General features: G+C 41.3%; 1 protein-coding gene across 1 annotated transcript in view; it reads right to left on the reverse strand.

Moving 5' to 3' along the window:
* The window catches only part of DOCK8 (dedicator of cytokinesis 8), a 209,522-nt gene that overhangs the window by 46,739 nt on the left and 144,862 nt on the right, over positions 1-17,921 (reverse strand). Inside the window, exons 32-35 of the mRNA XM_044272650.1 lie at positions 6,632-6,761; positions 5,188-5,278; positions 4,691-4,787; positions 2,740-2,874 (exon numbers count right to left, since the gene is read on the reverse strand). Of these exons, the coding sequence (XP_044128585.1) occupies positions 2,740-2,874; positions 4,691-4,787; positions 5,188-5,278; positions 6,632-6,761 (453 nt within the window). The remainder of the gene's footprint in view (positions 1-2,739; positions 2,875-4,690; positions 4,788-5,187; positions 5,279-6,631; positions 6,762-17,921) is intronic.

Raw genomic sequence — 17,921 nt, forward strand, 5'->3', positions numbered from 1 at the left:
GGGACGCCATGGGCTTGACGATAGTAGCTTCCTTTAAGTATTTAGGTGTCCAAATATCCCCTGACACTAGGGATTATGAAAACCTAAACCTGTCGCCACTACTAAACAGATTCAAAGATAAAGTGAACACGTGGACCAAGCTGCCACTTTCCATTGTAGGTAGGACCAACCTTATAAAGATGATTTTGATGCCCCAGTTGCTGTATCTCCTACATAATGCTCCCTGCTGGGTACCGATCTGTTTTTTCTATAAAGTAAACGCCCTGTTTAGGGACTTAATTTGGAAGAAAGGGGTCCCCCGTAGTAAACTTGGCACTCTACGGCGACCAAAAACGAGCGGAGGTCTGGCCGTACCGGACCCGTGGCTATATTACCTATCGAGTCAGCTACAGCATATCAGAGGATGGGGAGATATAGAGAAAGTGAACACAGTAGGAAAAGTAGTGAGATTTCTTGTAGGACGGATGTGCTTGATGTCTGCACTGGAGGACGGTACCTTTCGTATTAAAGGGGAACGATTTGGAGTACTGAACACCATCCACAAGGTGTGGTGGAAGGCCAGGGAGGTCACAAAGGTCACTGGATATACGGCGTATACTCCAATTTGGCCTAACCATATGTACAAAGAGCTGGATAAGCTTGCGGAATTAAGGGTGTGGAATTCGTATAACCTGAATAGAATGTCCCAGTTGTACTCTGAGGGTGTATTGAAAGAATTCGCACAGTTACAACAGGAATTTAATATCCCTAAGAAATTCTTTTATTTGTACCTACAGCTCCGACACGCCATAAAAACGCAAGACAAGGCTGGAAAAGTGGCCCCTGCTTCAAAACACAGTATTATAGACCTCGCAGCGACAAGTGGTACCACCAATGGTGTTATTTCCCTTCACTACAGTGTGTTTATTGATATACAGGTTAAAAATACACCTTTACAACTATTTGGCAAGTGGAAGTCTGACATATCAGACCTCACTGAGGAACAGTGGGAAAAAGTGTTGGAAGACTGCCCGTCGCTGGCTGTCAGTGAAGCGCAGAGAGTTTCCCAATTGTACTTACTACACAGGGTTTACAGGACGCCGGTAGTCTTGAAAAAAATGAGGTATAGAGACAATGACCGCTGCCCAAGGTGCAACACATCCAATGCGGACTTGATCCATCTCATGTGGAACTGTTCGAGACTGAGGCGGTATTGGACCGGGGTCATTGAAATAATAAACACTGTGTTTGACGTACGTCTTGACGTTACACCTTTGATATGTGTGTTGGGATTTTTTGAGATATTGCCGGGCAGGGCAAAAAAGAAGCTGGCTATTGGACGGATACTATATCAGGCTAGAAAAAGCATAGCTTTCCACTGGATAGATATATTGCCACCGACGGTGAAGGAACTAGAGGCTAGGGTACACAATCTAGTTCAAATGTTGAAGTACGTCTATCAAAAGAGAGGGTCCATGAAAAAGTTTGAGACGGTGTGGTTTTCCTGGATGCAGCATTACAGTGGAGTATTTAGCCCGTAGGTCAGATATGATGTAAAATATGGTCTGGGTATTTCTAGTTACTATGTGCAGGGATGATATGTGACTGAAGCGCTTGGATGATAACAGGTGATGTGATATATATGAGTATATGATGGGTGTGTGATGTATGGCCTAGATTATGGAATACGAAATATGCATGGCATGTGTAAAAGGATCTGCTGCCGGACTTCTTGCACGATCCATGGACTCTGGACTCATTTGGTCGCGAGACTCTGGGAAGGGTGGGTGGGGTGGGGAAGGGGTGGGGTAGGGAGGGGGGAGAGTAGCTTGGGTTGCTTTTGTTCTCGAATATACTTGTGAAAATCAAATAAAAATATCTGATTTAAAAAAAAAAAAAATCACAATACATAATACAATTAATGGATAAAAATGGATACCGATGTGACAGGGGCCCCCCCTGGAAGAAGCTGAGCGGCGAAACACGCGTTGGGGAAGCGGCAGTGACATCAGTACTGCGTCTGTATTGTGCATTCTTCTTTTGTTGGACTTTTGTAGCTCCTCGAATATGACTAGCATGCGATTTGTTTATACTTACCATTCACCTTCCTTACTGTGGAGCTCTGCATTGTTGGGACCTGGCTCCCTTTTTCTATTTATCAGACACAAATGAGAGGGATTATTTTTACTTCTTAACACCTCTTACTGGATTCGCTTTGTGTCTTTCGATTGCTCACACAGTGGGGTAGGTGAATGATACGGGAGTTAACACAAGTAAGGAATTTTGGATTTTTGTGTTTGTATACATGCATTTATATGTTGCTTTTTTCCTCTCTATGGGATCTCATTATCCCATTTTTATTGCCATTGTTGTATGCAGTCTATCTATATAGGGAAGTGAGGTGTTTTTAGGTGGATTCGGCAATTATTGCGTATTTGCACACATAAGAATTATATAAGGAATTAATAATTTCCCCTGTACTTGAGTACATGACCGGAGTGTATTTGTCTCGCCGCCTACTGTCACATCAGCATCCATTTTTATCCATTAATTGTATTATGTACTGTGATTTTTAATAATACATACAGTATGTAATTGAAATAAAGATGTTGTTTGAATAATGAAGGGTGGAATGGTATTGTGGTGGTGTATTAAATTATATATAGACCTATTATTACTATTTGCCCAAGTTCATTTAATCTAACGTGAGATGTATTTGAGAAAGAACCAGATACATCTGTTAAAGGAAAAATACGATACCTTGATGATGAGCAGACGAATAGAAGAGAAGCAGTGACACAAGTAGATGTTGCTCTGATTAGTGCTAAGAGAGTGCACAAGTACTTTAAGGATTCCTCCTAGAAGGTTGTCTTTGAAGTCCACTGATAAATTGACCTAAAATACAATTTTAAAGCTTTAGCGCTACATATATTACAGTTTATTATTTAATCAGGACCTGTCACCTCTTTAGTCTTAGACACTACTTGCATCCCCCATGTAATTACAATTTATGAGCATCTGTTCTTGCAACTCTGCATTGTACCATCCATTTCTATAATATTCTTTCTAGAAATTATGAATGAATTGCCAACAGTTTGCAATGAAGGTCCAGCTGGGAATTACCAGTCGGGGAGGTGTCCCTGTTCAGTCCGACACTGGCAGGCACTGATGGTCTCAGATTTCGCAGGGAGACATCCCCAACTGGTAACACCCTGCTGGACCTTAATTGCTAACTGCTAGTAATTAATTCAGAACTAGCAGGAATAATAAAGGAATGGCAGTCAAAAGCAATAGATGCTCCAGAATCGTTGGGGAAAGCATAGGGAAAGAAAGTTATTACTGAAAACAGGCCCTCTTTAAACATGGGTACATAGGGGGTAATTTACAAACAGATATACACCAACTTTGTGGCGTATATTTGTCGCGGATTCTGTCGCATGCCATGTTGTGACAGAATCTGGGAATTCTTCCCCACTCATGCCAGGTCTAAAAAGAAAAAGGGTGTCTTATTCATAGTTTTCTACGTCTGGTTTAAGTGTAGATAATGGTCACAATGTAAGACAGCAAGGAAGCTGGCTTACATTTAGAATCGGCGGTGGACACACTGAAGTTATGTAGAGGCCAGAACCTCTATATAACTTTGGCGATCCACCAGGGTCTAAAACGCCGGTCTTAATAAATGTGCCCCACAGTGTCTACAATGTAACTGCACAGTGGCTCAGTGGGTAGCAATGATGTCTTGCAGCGCTGGGGTCCTAGGTTCAAAACTGCCCAAGGACAACATCTGCATGGAGTTTGTATGTTCCTCTGGGTACTCCGGTTTCCTCCCACACTCGTACTGATAGGGAACTTTGAGTTTCCCATGAGGGCTGCACAAACTTGCGAATTATCATAAACTGACTACACAGGATTGCAATATCATATGTAAAACAACAGGCAAGTGACCTAAAACTGAAAACCTCCAGACAAAACAGGGTGGAAGAGGAATCATTGTCTCAATAAGGCCATTTTTTAACAGTAAGTTCCGAAACAGCAGCAGCAACATCTAAGTATATCAGTAATCATTTAATGCAAAAAACAATACCCAGAGCAGGCATGTCCAAACTGCGGCCCTCCAGCTGTTGCAAAACTACAACTCCCAGCATGCCTGGATAGCTTACAGCTATTAGGGCATGCTGGGAGTTATAGTTTTGCAACAGCTGGAGCGGCGCAGTTTGGAAATGCCTGACTTTGTTCTTTCGCTGCCATATGGTAGAAGACTTTGCACTCTGTATATTAAATAACCTATCGTAATAAATTATTAAAACATCATTTAAATTGGGTTTTCTTTTAATATTACATTATTATTTTTTACATTACATTATCACTATTGTCCATGAATGTAATTACACCATCCAAATGCTTTTCCTCAAAAAAGGCTCTGTTCACTAGGAATATGGATTTGGTTTGCAACAGAGCCATGACAGCAATGATGGATCCTTTTTTAAAGAGATCCCAGCAAATCCTGACACACCCCATTGATTTATAATGGGATCGGTTAGGTACTTTATGGCAGGAATAGTGACATAGGCTGCGCTATTCTTGCCATCCAAACAACCACCACCCCTGGCTGTAAGAGCAGCGCAGATTTAAGTCATATTCCAACCTTTTTATTGGTCTTGCAATATCCTAGAAATGATTTCACCACTATGAACAGTTGATAATATCCTACCTGCATTATAGTTTCTAGCACATCCAGAATGATCAGGTTGGCTTCAGTAGCTAGGTTGCCGCACATAATGGCTTCTTGCTCCATGTCTGCTTTGGTCCTGTTATAAAAATCCAATGAATCTGTGACTATAAGCTGATATCTGACCTTCAAGTGGCTTAGAAGCAGAGCACCTGATGTAACTGATAACTGGTCTTTACTGGAGACACAGGCAGACTCCAGCCGCTATCATGTAGTCATATTTTTTGTATTGAAATAAAGAAGCAATTTATCCGTCGTTAACCTCTTATATAAGTATACTATAAAAATATATTGTCGCTCCCTTTCTTTAAGAATGTTGAAATACAGGAGACTGGTGACCTATCAATTACAGACTAGCTGAACAGGACCTTTACTCCATCCATTTTGCTATGTGTTTCTATATAATTTTGTCTTGAGTTTTGCACAGTACATCATATAGAGATATAACATTTTACACTGAAAAGAGTAAAGGTGCTCACATATTTAGTCGCTCATTAGCTTGGCGCCACTGAGTCTGCTCCTTCCTCCATCTCAGGTTTTCATTAAGTCCTGCAAATCTGTCATTCCCTGCTACAGAAGAAGACAATGTCACCTGTAATTTCTACGTACTAATGACAGCCCATGCCTAGAAGACAGGACTCTTGCACATGATTTGTTGAAAGACACTCTGCAATTATGGAGCCAGAAAAAGAAAGAAACCTTATGAGGCTACAAGCAACATAATGAGAAGCTGATCAAGCTACACCCCATGTACAACACAGAATAAAAGGTACAGTACTTGCATTTAAGAGAGTCTCATTGGTTTTGTTACGGATAGGCTCACGAGGGGAAAAAACTGCAGCAGATATTGTGACATTGGGCTGATATTGCATGTGTTCAATGAAGACAAATCTAATCCCTGATAGTGATCCCCTCAAAGTGGAAATTATTATCATTATTGGGCATTAAAGGAGTTTTCTGAGAGTTTTACTTAAACAGAGCTAGGGGCTGTATGAAATAAAAATAAATGTACTTACATTTTAAAGGGAACCTGTCACCTCTACTATGCTACCCTCACTGAGCGTTTCTAAATGTTCATTGTGTTACCCTAAACATATACATTACACTTTTAATTTTATTTGCAGACAAATTCAATAAGTTTTATGCATTTTTGTACTTCCCGCCTTTTATGCAAATTAACATAAAAGAGTCATATCTTACTTGTAGAGAAGAGTCATATTTTCAATCTCTGACTTATCTCAGGTCAATTTGCATATGTATCAAATCGTTTTTTTTTTACACAATAAAAGCACCCAAAACTATGGGGACTGGGTATTGTGGATGTGCTAGCGGTGATCTAGCAACCCATGTCCTCAGCTCTATACCCAAAATCAAGGTGACAGGTTCCCTTTAAATGTCCTGTAGTTCCAGTGCATCTGTTCCAATCCCAGACACTGCAGCCAATCACTAGCCTCAGTGATCATGTCATCACAAATAGCATGTGATCAATGAGGTCAGTGATTGGCAGCAGCAGTTAGGTGAATGATGGACGTGACATTATCACTGCAGGATTGGTTGGTGGGACATTGAAAAAGTTGGTAAGGTTTTTTTTTTTATATTATGCAGCCACTAACTTTGCGCCTATTTAAAAAAAAAAATCTTGGAAAACTTGGAATTTTTATTTTTTTTATGCCACCAGACTGGTAGTTATGAAGAAATAAATACAACCTATGCACATAACTATATAGTAGGTCTGCATATAGCAGACTATTCATTACTCAATGATTTGCTATAAAATGATACAACTTTTAACTGGCCTATAGGTTATAAAAGTAAGCAATACAAAGAAGCCTCCTAGCTGTAGTAGGAACATTGGGTTTATGGCCATTACCAGTCAACAAGGAGATAAAAAGCAATAGTAATACTCAATGCGCTATTATGTACCAGTTTTCCAGCGCCTCATCATTTCTCCCCTGGCTCCTTCTCCACGTAACAAGGCTTCTTCCAAACGAGCTTTGACATCTCTGGACTTCTGAAGTGCCAAAGTGCTCACCTTATCTGGTGACTGTTTACCCTGTGGAAATGGCAGGATCATGTCACTTATTATTGCAAAGAACAGAGATCCAGCCACATGCATTCCAATCCCAAGCCCATAACCATATCTCATTTTAAAGGAAATTGGACCTTGCGTAGTGTAAGTCAGTGATCTTATATTATTTCTAATAATGTTGATCCCCTTCTTGCCATAGCCATTTTCTGTTTTTGTTTCTTACTCCCTGCCAAAAACCATAACTTTTTATTTTCAGTTCAGGTAGTCATAAGAGGGCGTGTGGGGAAAGTTATACTTTCTAATGGCACCACTTAATATTCCATACAATGTACAGGGAAGCAGGAAAAAATTATTAAAGGGGTTAGGATTTTGATATTGATGGCCTATTCTCAGGATAGGGCATCAATATCTGATCAGTGGGGGTCAAAACTACCGGCACCCCCACTTATCAGCTGTTTAAGGAGGCTGCAGGGTTCCAGTGCCGGCGGCAGCCTCCTCACAGCTTACCAAGCACAGCATTGAACATTCTATAGTGGCTCTGCTTGGTATTGTAGCTCAAGTGGCTCGGCTATTTTCGTCAGCCCCATAGAAGTGAATGGAGCGGTGGCCGCACTTGCGCTGTGCACCACCCATTTATTTTGCGTTTCTATTTTCTGTGTTCAGATAGGAATGAATGTTGGGGCGGACGCTCATGCTTGGTGCGCCCTCTGGGACATTGCAGGCTCCATTCTAAGTATACGTGCGGGTCCCAGAGCTATCAGAAATTGGGGGAATACCTCTTTAAATCTATTAAGCTGTATAAAGGCTCTTTTTAGTAGTTTTACCATTTTGGGGTATGTATGACTTTTCGATGAGTTGTCATATTTCTCATAGGGCGAAGTGACGAAAAAAAACATGATTTGTAAAAAAAAAATCTGTTACAGAGTTTGCCAAACGGGATAAATACTTTATATATATATATATATTATATATATATTAAATATTTTAATAATTTGGGAATTTTCACTTTATACTTTAATATTTTAATAGGTTGGGAATTTTCAGATGCAGCACTACCAATGATGTTTATCTTTTTTATTTTTTATTTTTATTCTTTATTTAACCCCTTAGGGACACAGCCTTTTTACACCTTAGGACCAGGCCATTTTTTGCAAATCTGACCAGTGTCACTATAAGTGCTGATAACTTTAAAACGCTTTGACTTATCCAGGCCGTTCTGAGATTGTTTTTTCGTCACATATTGTACTTCATGACACTGGTAAAATGAAGTAAAAAAAATTATTTTTTTTGCACAAAATAATACCTAATTTACCAAAAAATCTCAAAAATTTGCAAATTTCAAAGTTTCAGTTTCTCTACTTCTGTAATACATAGTAATACCCCCAAAAATTGTGATGATTTTACATTCCCCATATGTCTACTTCATGTTTGTAGCATTTTGGGAATGATATTTTATTTTTTGGGGATGTTACAAGGCTTAGAAGTTTAGAAGCAAATTTGGAAAATTTTCAGAAATCTTCAAAATCCCACTTTTTATGGACCAGTTCAGGTTTGAAGTCATATTGTGAGGCTTAGATAATAGAAAACTCGCAAAAATGACCCCATCTAAGAAACTACACCCCTCAAGGTATTCAAAACTGATTTTACATACGTCGTTAACCCTTTAGGTGTTGCACAAGAGTTATTGGCAAATGGGGATTAAATTTGAGAATTTCATTTTTTTGTCTATTTTTCCATTTTCACCCATTTTTTCCACTAACAAAGCAAGGGTTAACAGCCAAACAAGACTGTATCTTTATTGCCCTGACTCTGCCGTTTACAGAAACACCCAATATGTGGCCGTAAACTACTGTACGGCCACACAGCGGGGCGTACAGTGAAAGGTGCGCCGTATGGTTTTTGAAAGGCTGATTTTTATGGACTGGTTTATTTACACCATGTCCCATTTGAAGCCCCCTGATGCACCCCTAGAGTAGAAACTCCATAAAAGTGACCCCATCTAAGAAACTACACCCCTCAAGGTATTCAAAACTGATTTTACATACGTCGTTAACCCTTTAGGTGTTGCACAAGAGTTATTGGCAAATGGGGATGAAATTTGAAAATTTATTTTTTTGTCTATTTTTCCATTTTCACCCATTTTTTCCACTAACAAAGCAAGGGTTAACAGCCAAACAAGACTGTATCTTTATTGCCCTGACTCTGCCGTTTACATAAACACCCCATATGTGGCCGTAAACTACTGTACGGCCACACAGCGGGGCGTAGAGTGAAAGGTGCGCCGTTTGGTTTTTGGAAGTCAGATTTTGCTGGACTGTTTTTTTGACACCATGTCCCATTTGAAGCCCCCTGATGCACCCCTAGAGTAGAAACTCCATAAAAGTGACCCCATCTAAGAAACTACACCCCTCAAGGTATTCAAAACTGATTTTACATACATTTTTAACCCTTTAGGTGTTGCACAAGATTTAATGGAAAATAGAGATACAATTTCCAAATTTCACTTTTTTGGCAGATTTTCCATTTTAATATTTTTTTTCCAGTTACAAAGAAAGGGTTAACAGCCAAACAAAACGCATTATTCATGGCCCTAATTCTGTAGTTTACAGAAACACCCCATATGTGGTCGTAAACCACTGTACGGGCACACGGCGGGGCGCAGAAGGAAAGGAATGCCATACGGTTTTTGGAAGGCAGATTTTGCTGGACTGGTTTTTTGACACCATGTCCCATTTGAAGCCCCCCTGATGCACCCCTAGAGTAGAAACTCAAAAAAAGTGACCCCATTTTAGAAACTACGGGATAGGGTGGCAGTTTTGTTGGTACTAGTTTAGGGTACATATGATTTTTGGTTGCTCTATATTACACTTTTTGTGCGGCAAGGTAACAAGAAATACCTTTTTGGCACAGTTTTTTTTTTGTTATTTACAACATTCATCTGACAGGGTAGATCATGTGGTAATTTTATAGAGCAGGTTGTCACGGACGCGGCGATACATAATATGTATACAATTTTTTTTATTTATGTAAGTTTTACACAATGATTTCATTTTTAAAACAAAAAAAGTTTTAGTGTCTACATAGTCTAAGAGCCATAGTTGTTTCAGTTTTTGGGCGATTATCTTAAGTAGGGTCTCATTTTTTGCGGGATGAGATGACGGTTTGATTGGCACTATTTTGGGGTGCATATGATTTTTTGATCGCTTGCTATTGCACTTTTTGTGATGTAAGATGACCAAAAATTGCTTTTTTTACACCGTTTTTATTTTTATTTTTTTACGGTGGTCACCTGAGGGGTTAGGTCATGTGATATTTTTATAGAGCCGGTCCATACGGACGCGGCAATACCCAATATGTATACTTTTTTTTATTTATGTAAGTTTTACACAATGATTTCATTTTTGAAACAAAAAAAATGATGTTTTAGTGTTTTCATAGTCTAAGAGCCATAGTTTTTTCAGTTTTTGGGCGATTATCTTAAGTAGGGTCTCATTTTTTGCGGGATGAGATGACGGTTTGATTGTTACAATTTTGGCGTACATGCAACTTTTTTGATCACTTTTATTACCTTTTTTTGGGAAGTAAGGTGGGCAAAATTTCTATTTTATCATAGTTTTTAATTTTTTATTTTTATGGCGTTCACCGTTCGGGTAAAGTAACATTACAGTTTTATAGATCAGGTCGTTACGGACGCGGCAATACCAAACATGTGTAGGGAATTTAATTTTTTTCATTTTTAATCAGTGATAAATGTGTTTTTTGATTTTTACTTTTTTTCACTTTTTTTAACTTTTTTTTTTTACCCAGACCCACTTGGTTCTTGAAGATCCAGTGGGTCTGATGTCTATATAATACAGTACTGTACTCTATATAGGGTACTGCACTGTATTTTACTTACACTGAACAGATCTATGCTTTCAGCACAGATCTGTTCAGCACCATGGACAGCAGGACGCCTGAGCAGGCGTCCTGTTGCCATGGGAACCTTCCCCGTCTGCCACTACTTCGCAGACGGGGAAGGGTAAGGACTGGGGTGTCGGGGGGCTGTCTGGGGGCTCTCTCCCTCTCCCATCGGGGGGCTGCAAAGGCACAGCAGCCCCCCGATCGGAGAGGGAGGGAGCTCCCTGCGCCTGTTAACCTTTTCCATACAGCGGTCCGTACGGACCGCTGTATGGAAAGGGTTAAACGGCTGACATCTCATCAACGATGTCAGCCGTTTATACCAGGGTGCCAGCAATGTGCTGGCACCCTGGTATACCCACTCTACACCAACGATTACGCAATGGGAGGCGGGCGGGGGATCGCGATCCCGCCTGCCGCACCGCCCGCCTCCCGCACCGCCCGCAACCCTCCCCCTGCACCACCCGCCCACATAATATCATTCAGGGGTGCAGGGGGAGGAATAACATATATATTCTGGGCATTGTAAAGTTTCTGATCCCCGCGGTCAGGGACCGCGGGGATCAGAAACGGCAAAAAGCGCATCAAACCGCAGGTCTGAATTGACCTGCGGTTTGTTGCGATCGCCGACATGGGGGGGTCACGGGACCCCCCCGCGCATTTTGCCTAGGTGCCTGCTCAATGATTTGTGCAGGCACCTTGTTCCGATCACTGCCAGCCGGGCGGCAGTGATCGAAACAACACATGACGTACCGGTACGTCATGTGTCCTTAAGTACCAGGGCATCATGACGTACCGGTACGTCATGTGTCCTGAAGAGGTTAAGTAAATACAAAAGTCCAAACATGCATTAGTAAAGTCATACAATACAATCCTTGTATCAGAAATATAGCACAACAATGTTATTACATCATACATCAATTCCCATAATAATATCTTATGACACTTGTGGTATAATGGAAGGAACCTCGCCCAAGCAAGGACCCTTTTTAACTGGCCCATAACCAACTCAGGCTAAGAAAAGAAAAACCAGATAAGGACATAATCCTAGCCTTAACCCCTTAAGGACACAGCCTTTTTACACCTTAGGACCAGGCCATTTTTTGCAAATCTGACCAGTGTCACTATAAGTGCTGATAACTTTAAAACGCTTTGACTTATCCAGGCCGTTCTGAGATTGTTTTTTCGTCACATATTGTACTTCATGACACTGGTAAAATGAAGTTAAAAAAAATATTGCAAATTTCAAAGTTTCAGTTTCTCTACTTCTGTAATACATAGTAATACCCCTAAAAATTGTGATGCCTTTACATTCCCCATATGTCTACTTCATGTTTGAATTATTTTGGGAATGATATTTTATTTTTTGGGGATGTTACAAGGCTTAGAAGTTTAGAAGCAAATCTTGAAATTTTTCAGAAATTTACAAAAACCCAATTTTTAGGGACCACTACAGCTCTGAAGTCACTTTGCGAGGCTTACATAATAGAAACCACCCAAAAATGACCCCATTCTATAAACTACACCCCTCAAGGTATTCAAAACTGATTTTACAAACTTAGTTAACCCTTTAGGTGTTGCACAAGAGTTATTGGCAAATGGGGATGAAATTTGAGAATTTCATTTTTTTGGCTAATTTTCCATTTTAACCCATTTTTTCCACTAACAAAGCAAGGGTTAACAGCCAAACAAGACTGTATCTTTATTGCCCTGACTCTGCCGTTTACAGAAACACCCCATATGTGGCCGTAAACTACTGTACGGCCACACAGCGGGGCATAGAGTGAAAGGTGCGCCATATGGTTTTTGGAAGGCAGGTTTTGCTGGACTGTTTTTTTGACTCTATGTCCCATTTGAAGCCCCCTGATGCACCCCTAGAGTAGAAACTCCATAAAAGTGACCCCATCTAAGAAACTACACCCCTCAAGGTATTCAAAACTGATTTTACTAACTTCATTAACCCTTTAGGTGTTGCACAAGAGTTATTGGCAAATGGGGATTAAATTTGAGAATTTCATTTTTTTGCCTAATTTTCCATTTTAACCCATTTTTTCCACTAACAAAGCAAGGGTTAACAGCCAAACAAGACTGTATCTTTATTGCCCTGACTCTGCCGTTTACAGAAACACCCCATATGTGGCCGTAAACTACTGTACGGCCACACAGCGGGGCGTAGAGTGAAAGGTGCGCCGTATGGTTTTTGGAAGGCAGGTTTTGCTGGACAGTTTTTTTGACACCATGTCCCATTTGAAGCCCCCCTGATGCACCCCTAGAGTAGAAACTCCATAAAAGTGACCCCATCTAAGAAACTACACCCCTCAAGGTATTCAAAACTGATTTTACAAAGTTTGTTAACCCTTTAGGTGTTGCACAAGATTTAATGGAAAATAGAGATACAATTTCAAAATTTCACTTTTTTGTCAGATTTTCCATTTTAATATTTTTTTTCCAGTTACAAAGCAAGGGTTAACAGCCAAACAAAACTCATTATTTATGGCCCTGATTCTGTAGTTTACAGAAACACCCCATATGTGGTCGTAAACTGCTGTACGGGCACACGACAGGGCGCAGAAGGAAAGGAATGCCATACGGTTTTTGGAAGGCAGATTTTGCTGGACTGGTTTTATTGACACCATGTCCCATTTGAAGCCCCCCTGATGCACCCCTAGAGTAGAAACTCCATAAAAGTGACCCCATCTAAGAAACTAAACCCCTCAAGGTATTCAAAACTGATTTTACAAAGTTTGTTAACCCTTTAGGTGTTGCACAAGATTTAATGGAAAATAGAGATACAATTTCAAAATTTCACTTTTTTGGCAGATTTTCCATTTTAATATTTTTTTTCCAGTTACAAAGCAAGGGTTAACAGCCAAACAAAACTCATTATTTATGGCCCTGATTCTGTAGTTTACAGAAACACCCCATATGTGGTCGTAAACTGCTGTACGGGCACACGACAGGGCGCAGAAGGAAAGGAATGCCATACGGTTTTTGGAAGGCAGATTTTGCTGGACTGGTTTTATTGACACCATGTCCCATTTGAAGCCCCCCTGATGCACCCCTAGAGTAGAAACTCCAAAAAAGTGACCCCATTTTAGAAACTACGGGATAAGGTGGCAGTTTTGTTGGTACTAGTTTAGGGTACATATGATTTTTGGTTGCTCTATATTACACTTTTTGTGCGGCAAGGTAACAAGAAATAGCTTTTTTGGCACCATTTTTTTTTTGTTATTTACAACATTCATCTGACAGGTTAGATCATGTGGTAATTTTATAGAGCAGGTTGTCACGGACGCGGCGATACCTAATATGTATACAATTTTTTTTATTTATGTAAGTTTTACACAATGAATGAATTTTTAAAACAAAAAAAAGTTTTAGTGTCTCCATAGTCTAAGAGCCATAGTTTTTTTTAGTTTTTGGGCGATTATCTCAAGTAGGGTCTCATTTTTTGCGGGATGAGATTACGGTTTTATTGGCACTATTTTGGGGTGCATATGACTTTTTGATCGCTTGCTGTTACACTTTTTGTGAAGTAAGATGACAAAAAATTGCTTTTTTTACACCGTTTCTTTTTTTTTTTTTTTACGGTGGTCACCTGAGGGGTTAGGTCATGTGATATTTTTATAGAGCCGGTCGATACGGACGCGGCGATACCCAATATGTATACTTTTTTTTATTTATGTAAGTTTTACACAATGATTTCATTTTTGAAACAAAAAAAATCATGTTTTAGTGTTTCCATAGTCTAAGAGCCATAGTTTTTTCAGTTTTGGGGCGATTATCTTGGGTAGGGTATGATTTTTGCGGGATGAGATGACGGTTTGATTGTTACAATTTTGGAGTACATACAACTTTTTTGATCACTTTTATTAACTTTTTGGGGAAGTAAGGTGGGCAAAATTTCAATTTCATCATAGTTTTTAATTTTTTATTTTTATGGCGTTCACCGTTTGGGTAAAGTAACATGACCGTTTTATAGATCAGGTCGTTACGGACGCGGCGATACCAAACATGTGTAGGGAATTTTTTTTTATTTTTTTTTAATCAGTGATAAATGTGTTTTTTGATTTTTACTTTATTTTCACTTTTTTTCACTTTCTTTTTGACCCAGACCCACTTGGTTCTTGAAGATCCAGTGGGTCTGATGTCTGTATAATACAGTACAGTACAATATATAGTACTGTACTGTATTTTACACTTTGTCTGAACAGATCTATGCCTTTCAGCACAGATCTGTTCAGCACCATGGACAGCAGGACGCCTGAGAAGGCGTCCTGTTGCCATGTGAACCTTCCCCGTCTGCTCAGTTATGGTCAGAACTGCGCAGACGGGGAAGGGTAAGGACGGGGCTTGGGGGGCTGCCTGGGAGCTCTCTCCCTCTCCATTCGGAGGGGCTGCAAAGGCACAGCAGCCCCCCGATGGGAGAGGGAGGGAGCTCCCTGCGCTGTTAACCTTTTCCATACAGCGGTCCGTACGGACCGCTGTATGGAAAGGGTTAAACGGCTGACATCGCATCACCGATGTCAGCCGTTTATACCAGGGTGCCAGCAATGTGCTGGCACCCTGGTATACCCACTAGACACCAACGATTACGCAATGGGAGGCGGGCGGGGGATCGCGATCCCGCCTGCCGCACCGCCCGCCTCCCGCACCGCCCGCAACCCTCCCCCTGCACCTCCCACCCGGCAAAAATCACTAAGGGGTGCAGGAGGGGGGGATACAGATGCATTTTAGGAATGCTAAAGTTTCTGATCCCCGCGGTCAGGGACCGCGGGGATCAGAAACTGCAGAAATCGCAGCAAACCGCAGGTCTGAATTGACCTGCGGTTTGCCGCGATCGCCGACATGGGGGCGCATTTAGCCTAGGTGCCTGCTCAATGATTTGAGCAGGCACCGGGTTCCGATCACTGCCAGCCGCACGGCAGTGATCAGAAATACACAGGGCGTACATGTACGCCCTGTGTCCTTAAGTACCAGGGCACAAGGGCGTACCTGTACGCCCTATGTCCTTAAGAGGTTAAAACAAAATTACCAGTATGAGTAAAGTGCATAAATGGACACAGACTAGGAAGAGCCACATTAGACAATAACAACAGGAGGAGGATGACAATACACACAAACAATAGACATTAAGGGGGGGGGGGTACTACATATGGGGTAAATAAAAAGTATCAAGTGGAATCCACCGCTTAGACCAGAAGGTCCTGGAACTCCTGAGACTCCTGAAAAGAAAACCAGGGGGCCCATGAATCAAGAAAGGCTTTATGTTTGGCTCTCAGCTGTGAGGTAAGTTCCTCCATTCTCCGGATCTCCTCCACCTTTTGGATCCAAAAACTGATAGTCGGAGGCACCGAGAGCTTCCATCTCGCGGGGATACAAGACCTTGCCGCTATCACCAGGGAGCACAGACAGGATGATGTTTATCTTATCTTCTTGTGAAAGTGCCAAGGCCTGGCATTGTAAAGTTCCTCTTAAGCCCTGGTAGAGGCAGGGCTTAAAGAGGTTGTCTACAATAATTAAATCTCAGACAAGCCCTTCAGTAGTCTAAAAATAAAAAATCCTGTTATACTCAACACTTTCTTTGCGTCGTCGGACCGGTCCTCTTGCCTCTGCTTGTGTACAAACTGCGGTGGCGATGTGCCGCTATACGGCATCTCACTTCTGCAGCCAATCACTATCCTCAGAGGTTTAATGCTGAGGACAGTGATTCACTGCACCCGTCACATGCTGTATACCGGCACATCACCACTGCAGTTTGTACACAATCGCCTGCAGGAGGCCCAGCTCCCAACTGCCATAATACTCGAACAGCTCCCTTGATCACGTTGAATGGGGGTGTGGAGCTCCCTCCCAATAACTTCTCTGCCACCATGATCGCAATTGATCATGGCATTTGAGAGTTTAGATGCCTGTAATCATAGTGGTCTACGATCACGGACCCTGCCAGTGGGTGTCTGCTAGCATATATAAACACCTAACATCCACTATATATATATATATATATATATTGTAAGAAGGTACTTGGAATCATCGTGGATGGAAGGTATGTGTCACCGAGCTTCCTGGCCTCGGTGAAGTAAGAGCCGAATTTGATGTGTCAGCAGCAGCTATTGCTAATTGACACCATGAGATTTAGCATGGCTGTCATAGCTGATTCTGGACGGCTCTTACTGGGAATAGTCAAAGTGCTGGGTGGGTGACTCTTCCCATGCTCCAGGCTGGGTTTTGCAAGGCATAACAAACAGCCAGCACTGCCAGGTGTGGATTTACCTCCCTCTGACAGTGGAGCTCAGGAGTCTGTGTGCTGTGAACTGAGGGCTGTGCTGGGATTTGAGGTTTAAGCCTGGCTGGAGGACTCAGGCCCCTCTAAAAGCGAACAGGCCGCCTATGGACTTGATGAGGCTGAACTGCTAACAGGGTGTGAATTAACACCCAGGTGAAAAGGTGACTTTTATTGTTTATGGACTTTCCTTGTGTGTGAACAAACACCAAACCAGCTGCGTTTTGTGATACACCTTATCTGCATTTTGTTATACACCAATGTGTGAATAAACACTGCTGTTTGATTCAAGAACTGTGTACTTTGTCTTAATACTGCATCAGCTAGTCCTAACTACCAGAGCGAATCCCCACTATATATATATATATATATATATATATATATATATATAATTTTGAGAAAGCGTTAAAAGGGTTCTCTGTGACTTTCAAAATGATGCGCTATTAGTGGGGCACAATGAAATAGGCAGTGGCAATCCTGCCAGCACTGCATCCAATTCATTGTTTACACACGTAGGGTCCATTCACACGTCTGCAAAATGGGTCCGCATCCGTTCCGCAATTTAGCGGAACAGGTGCGGACCCATTCATTTTCAATTAGGCCGGAATGTGCTGTCCGCATTTGCAGATTCGCACTTCCGGGTCCGCATTTCCGTTCTGCAAAAAAATAGAACATGTCCTATTCTTGTCCGCAATTGCGGACAAAAAAAGGCATTTTCTATGAGAGTGCCAGCGATGTGCGGTCTGCAAAATGCGGAACGCACATTGACGGTGTCCATGTTTTGTGGATCCGCAATTTGCGGATCAGCAAAACACATACGGACGTGTGAATGGACCCTAACATGGTTAAGACAAGTTGTAGTACCAAACATACCTGCCCATACAAATTTATGGACCAATGCACTGATTTTGTATGTGGGTCTGGTTTGTAGAAGGTGGGGATGGATGGAGGGGGGGTTAAAAAAAAACAAAAAAAAAAACACATAATTAAAGGGGTTATTC

The sequence above is a fragment of the Bufo gargarizans genome, chromosome 1, assembly GCF_014858855.1.
Source record: "Bufo gargarizans isolate SCDJY-AF-19 chromosome 1, ASM1485885v1, whole genome shotgun sequence".
NCBI lineage: Eukaryota > Metazoa > Chordata > Amphibia > Anura > Bufonidae > Bufo > Bufo gargarizans.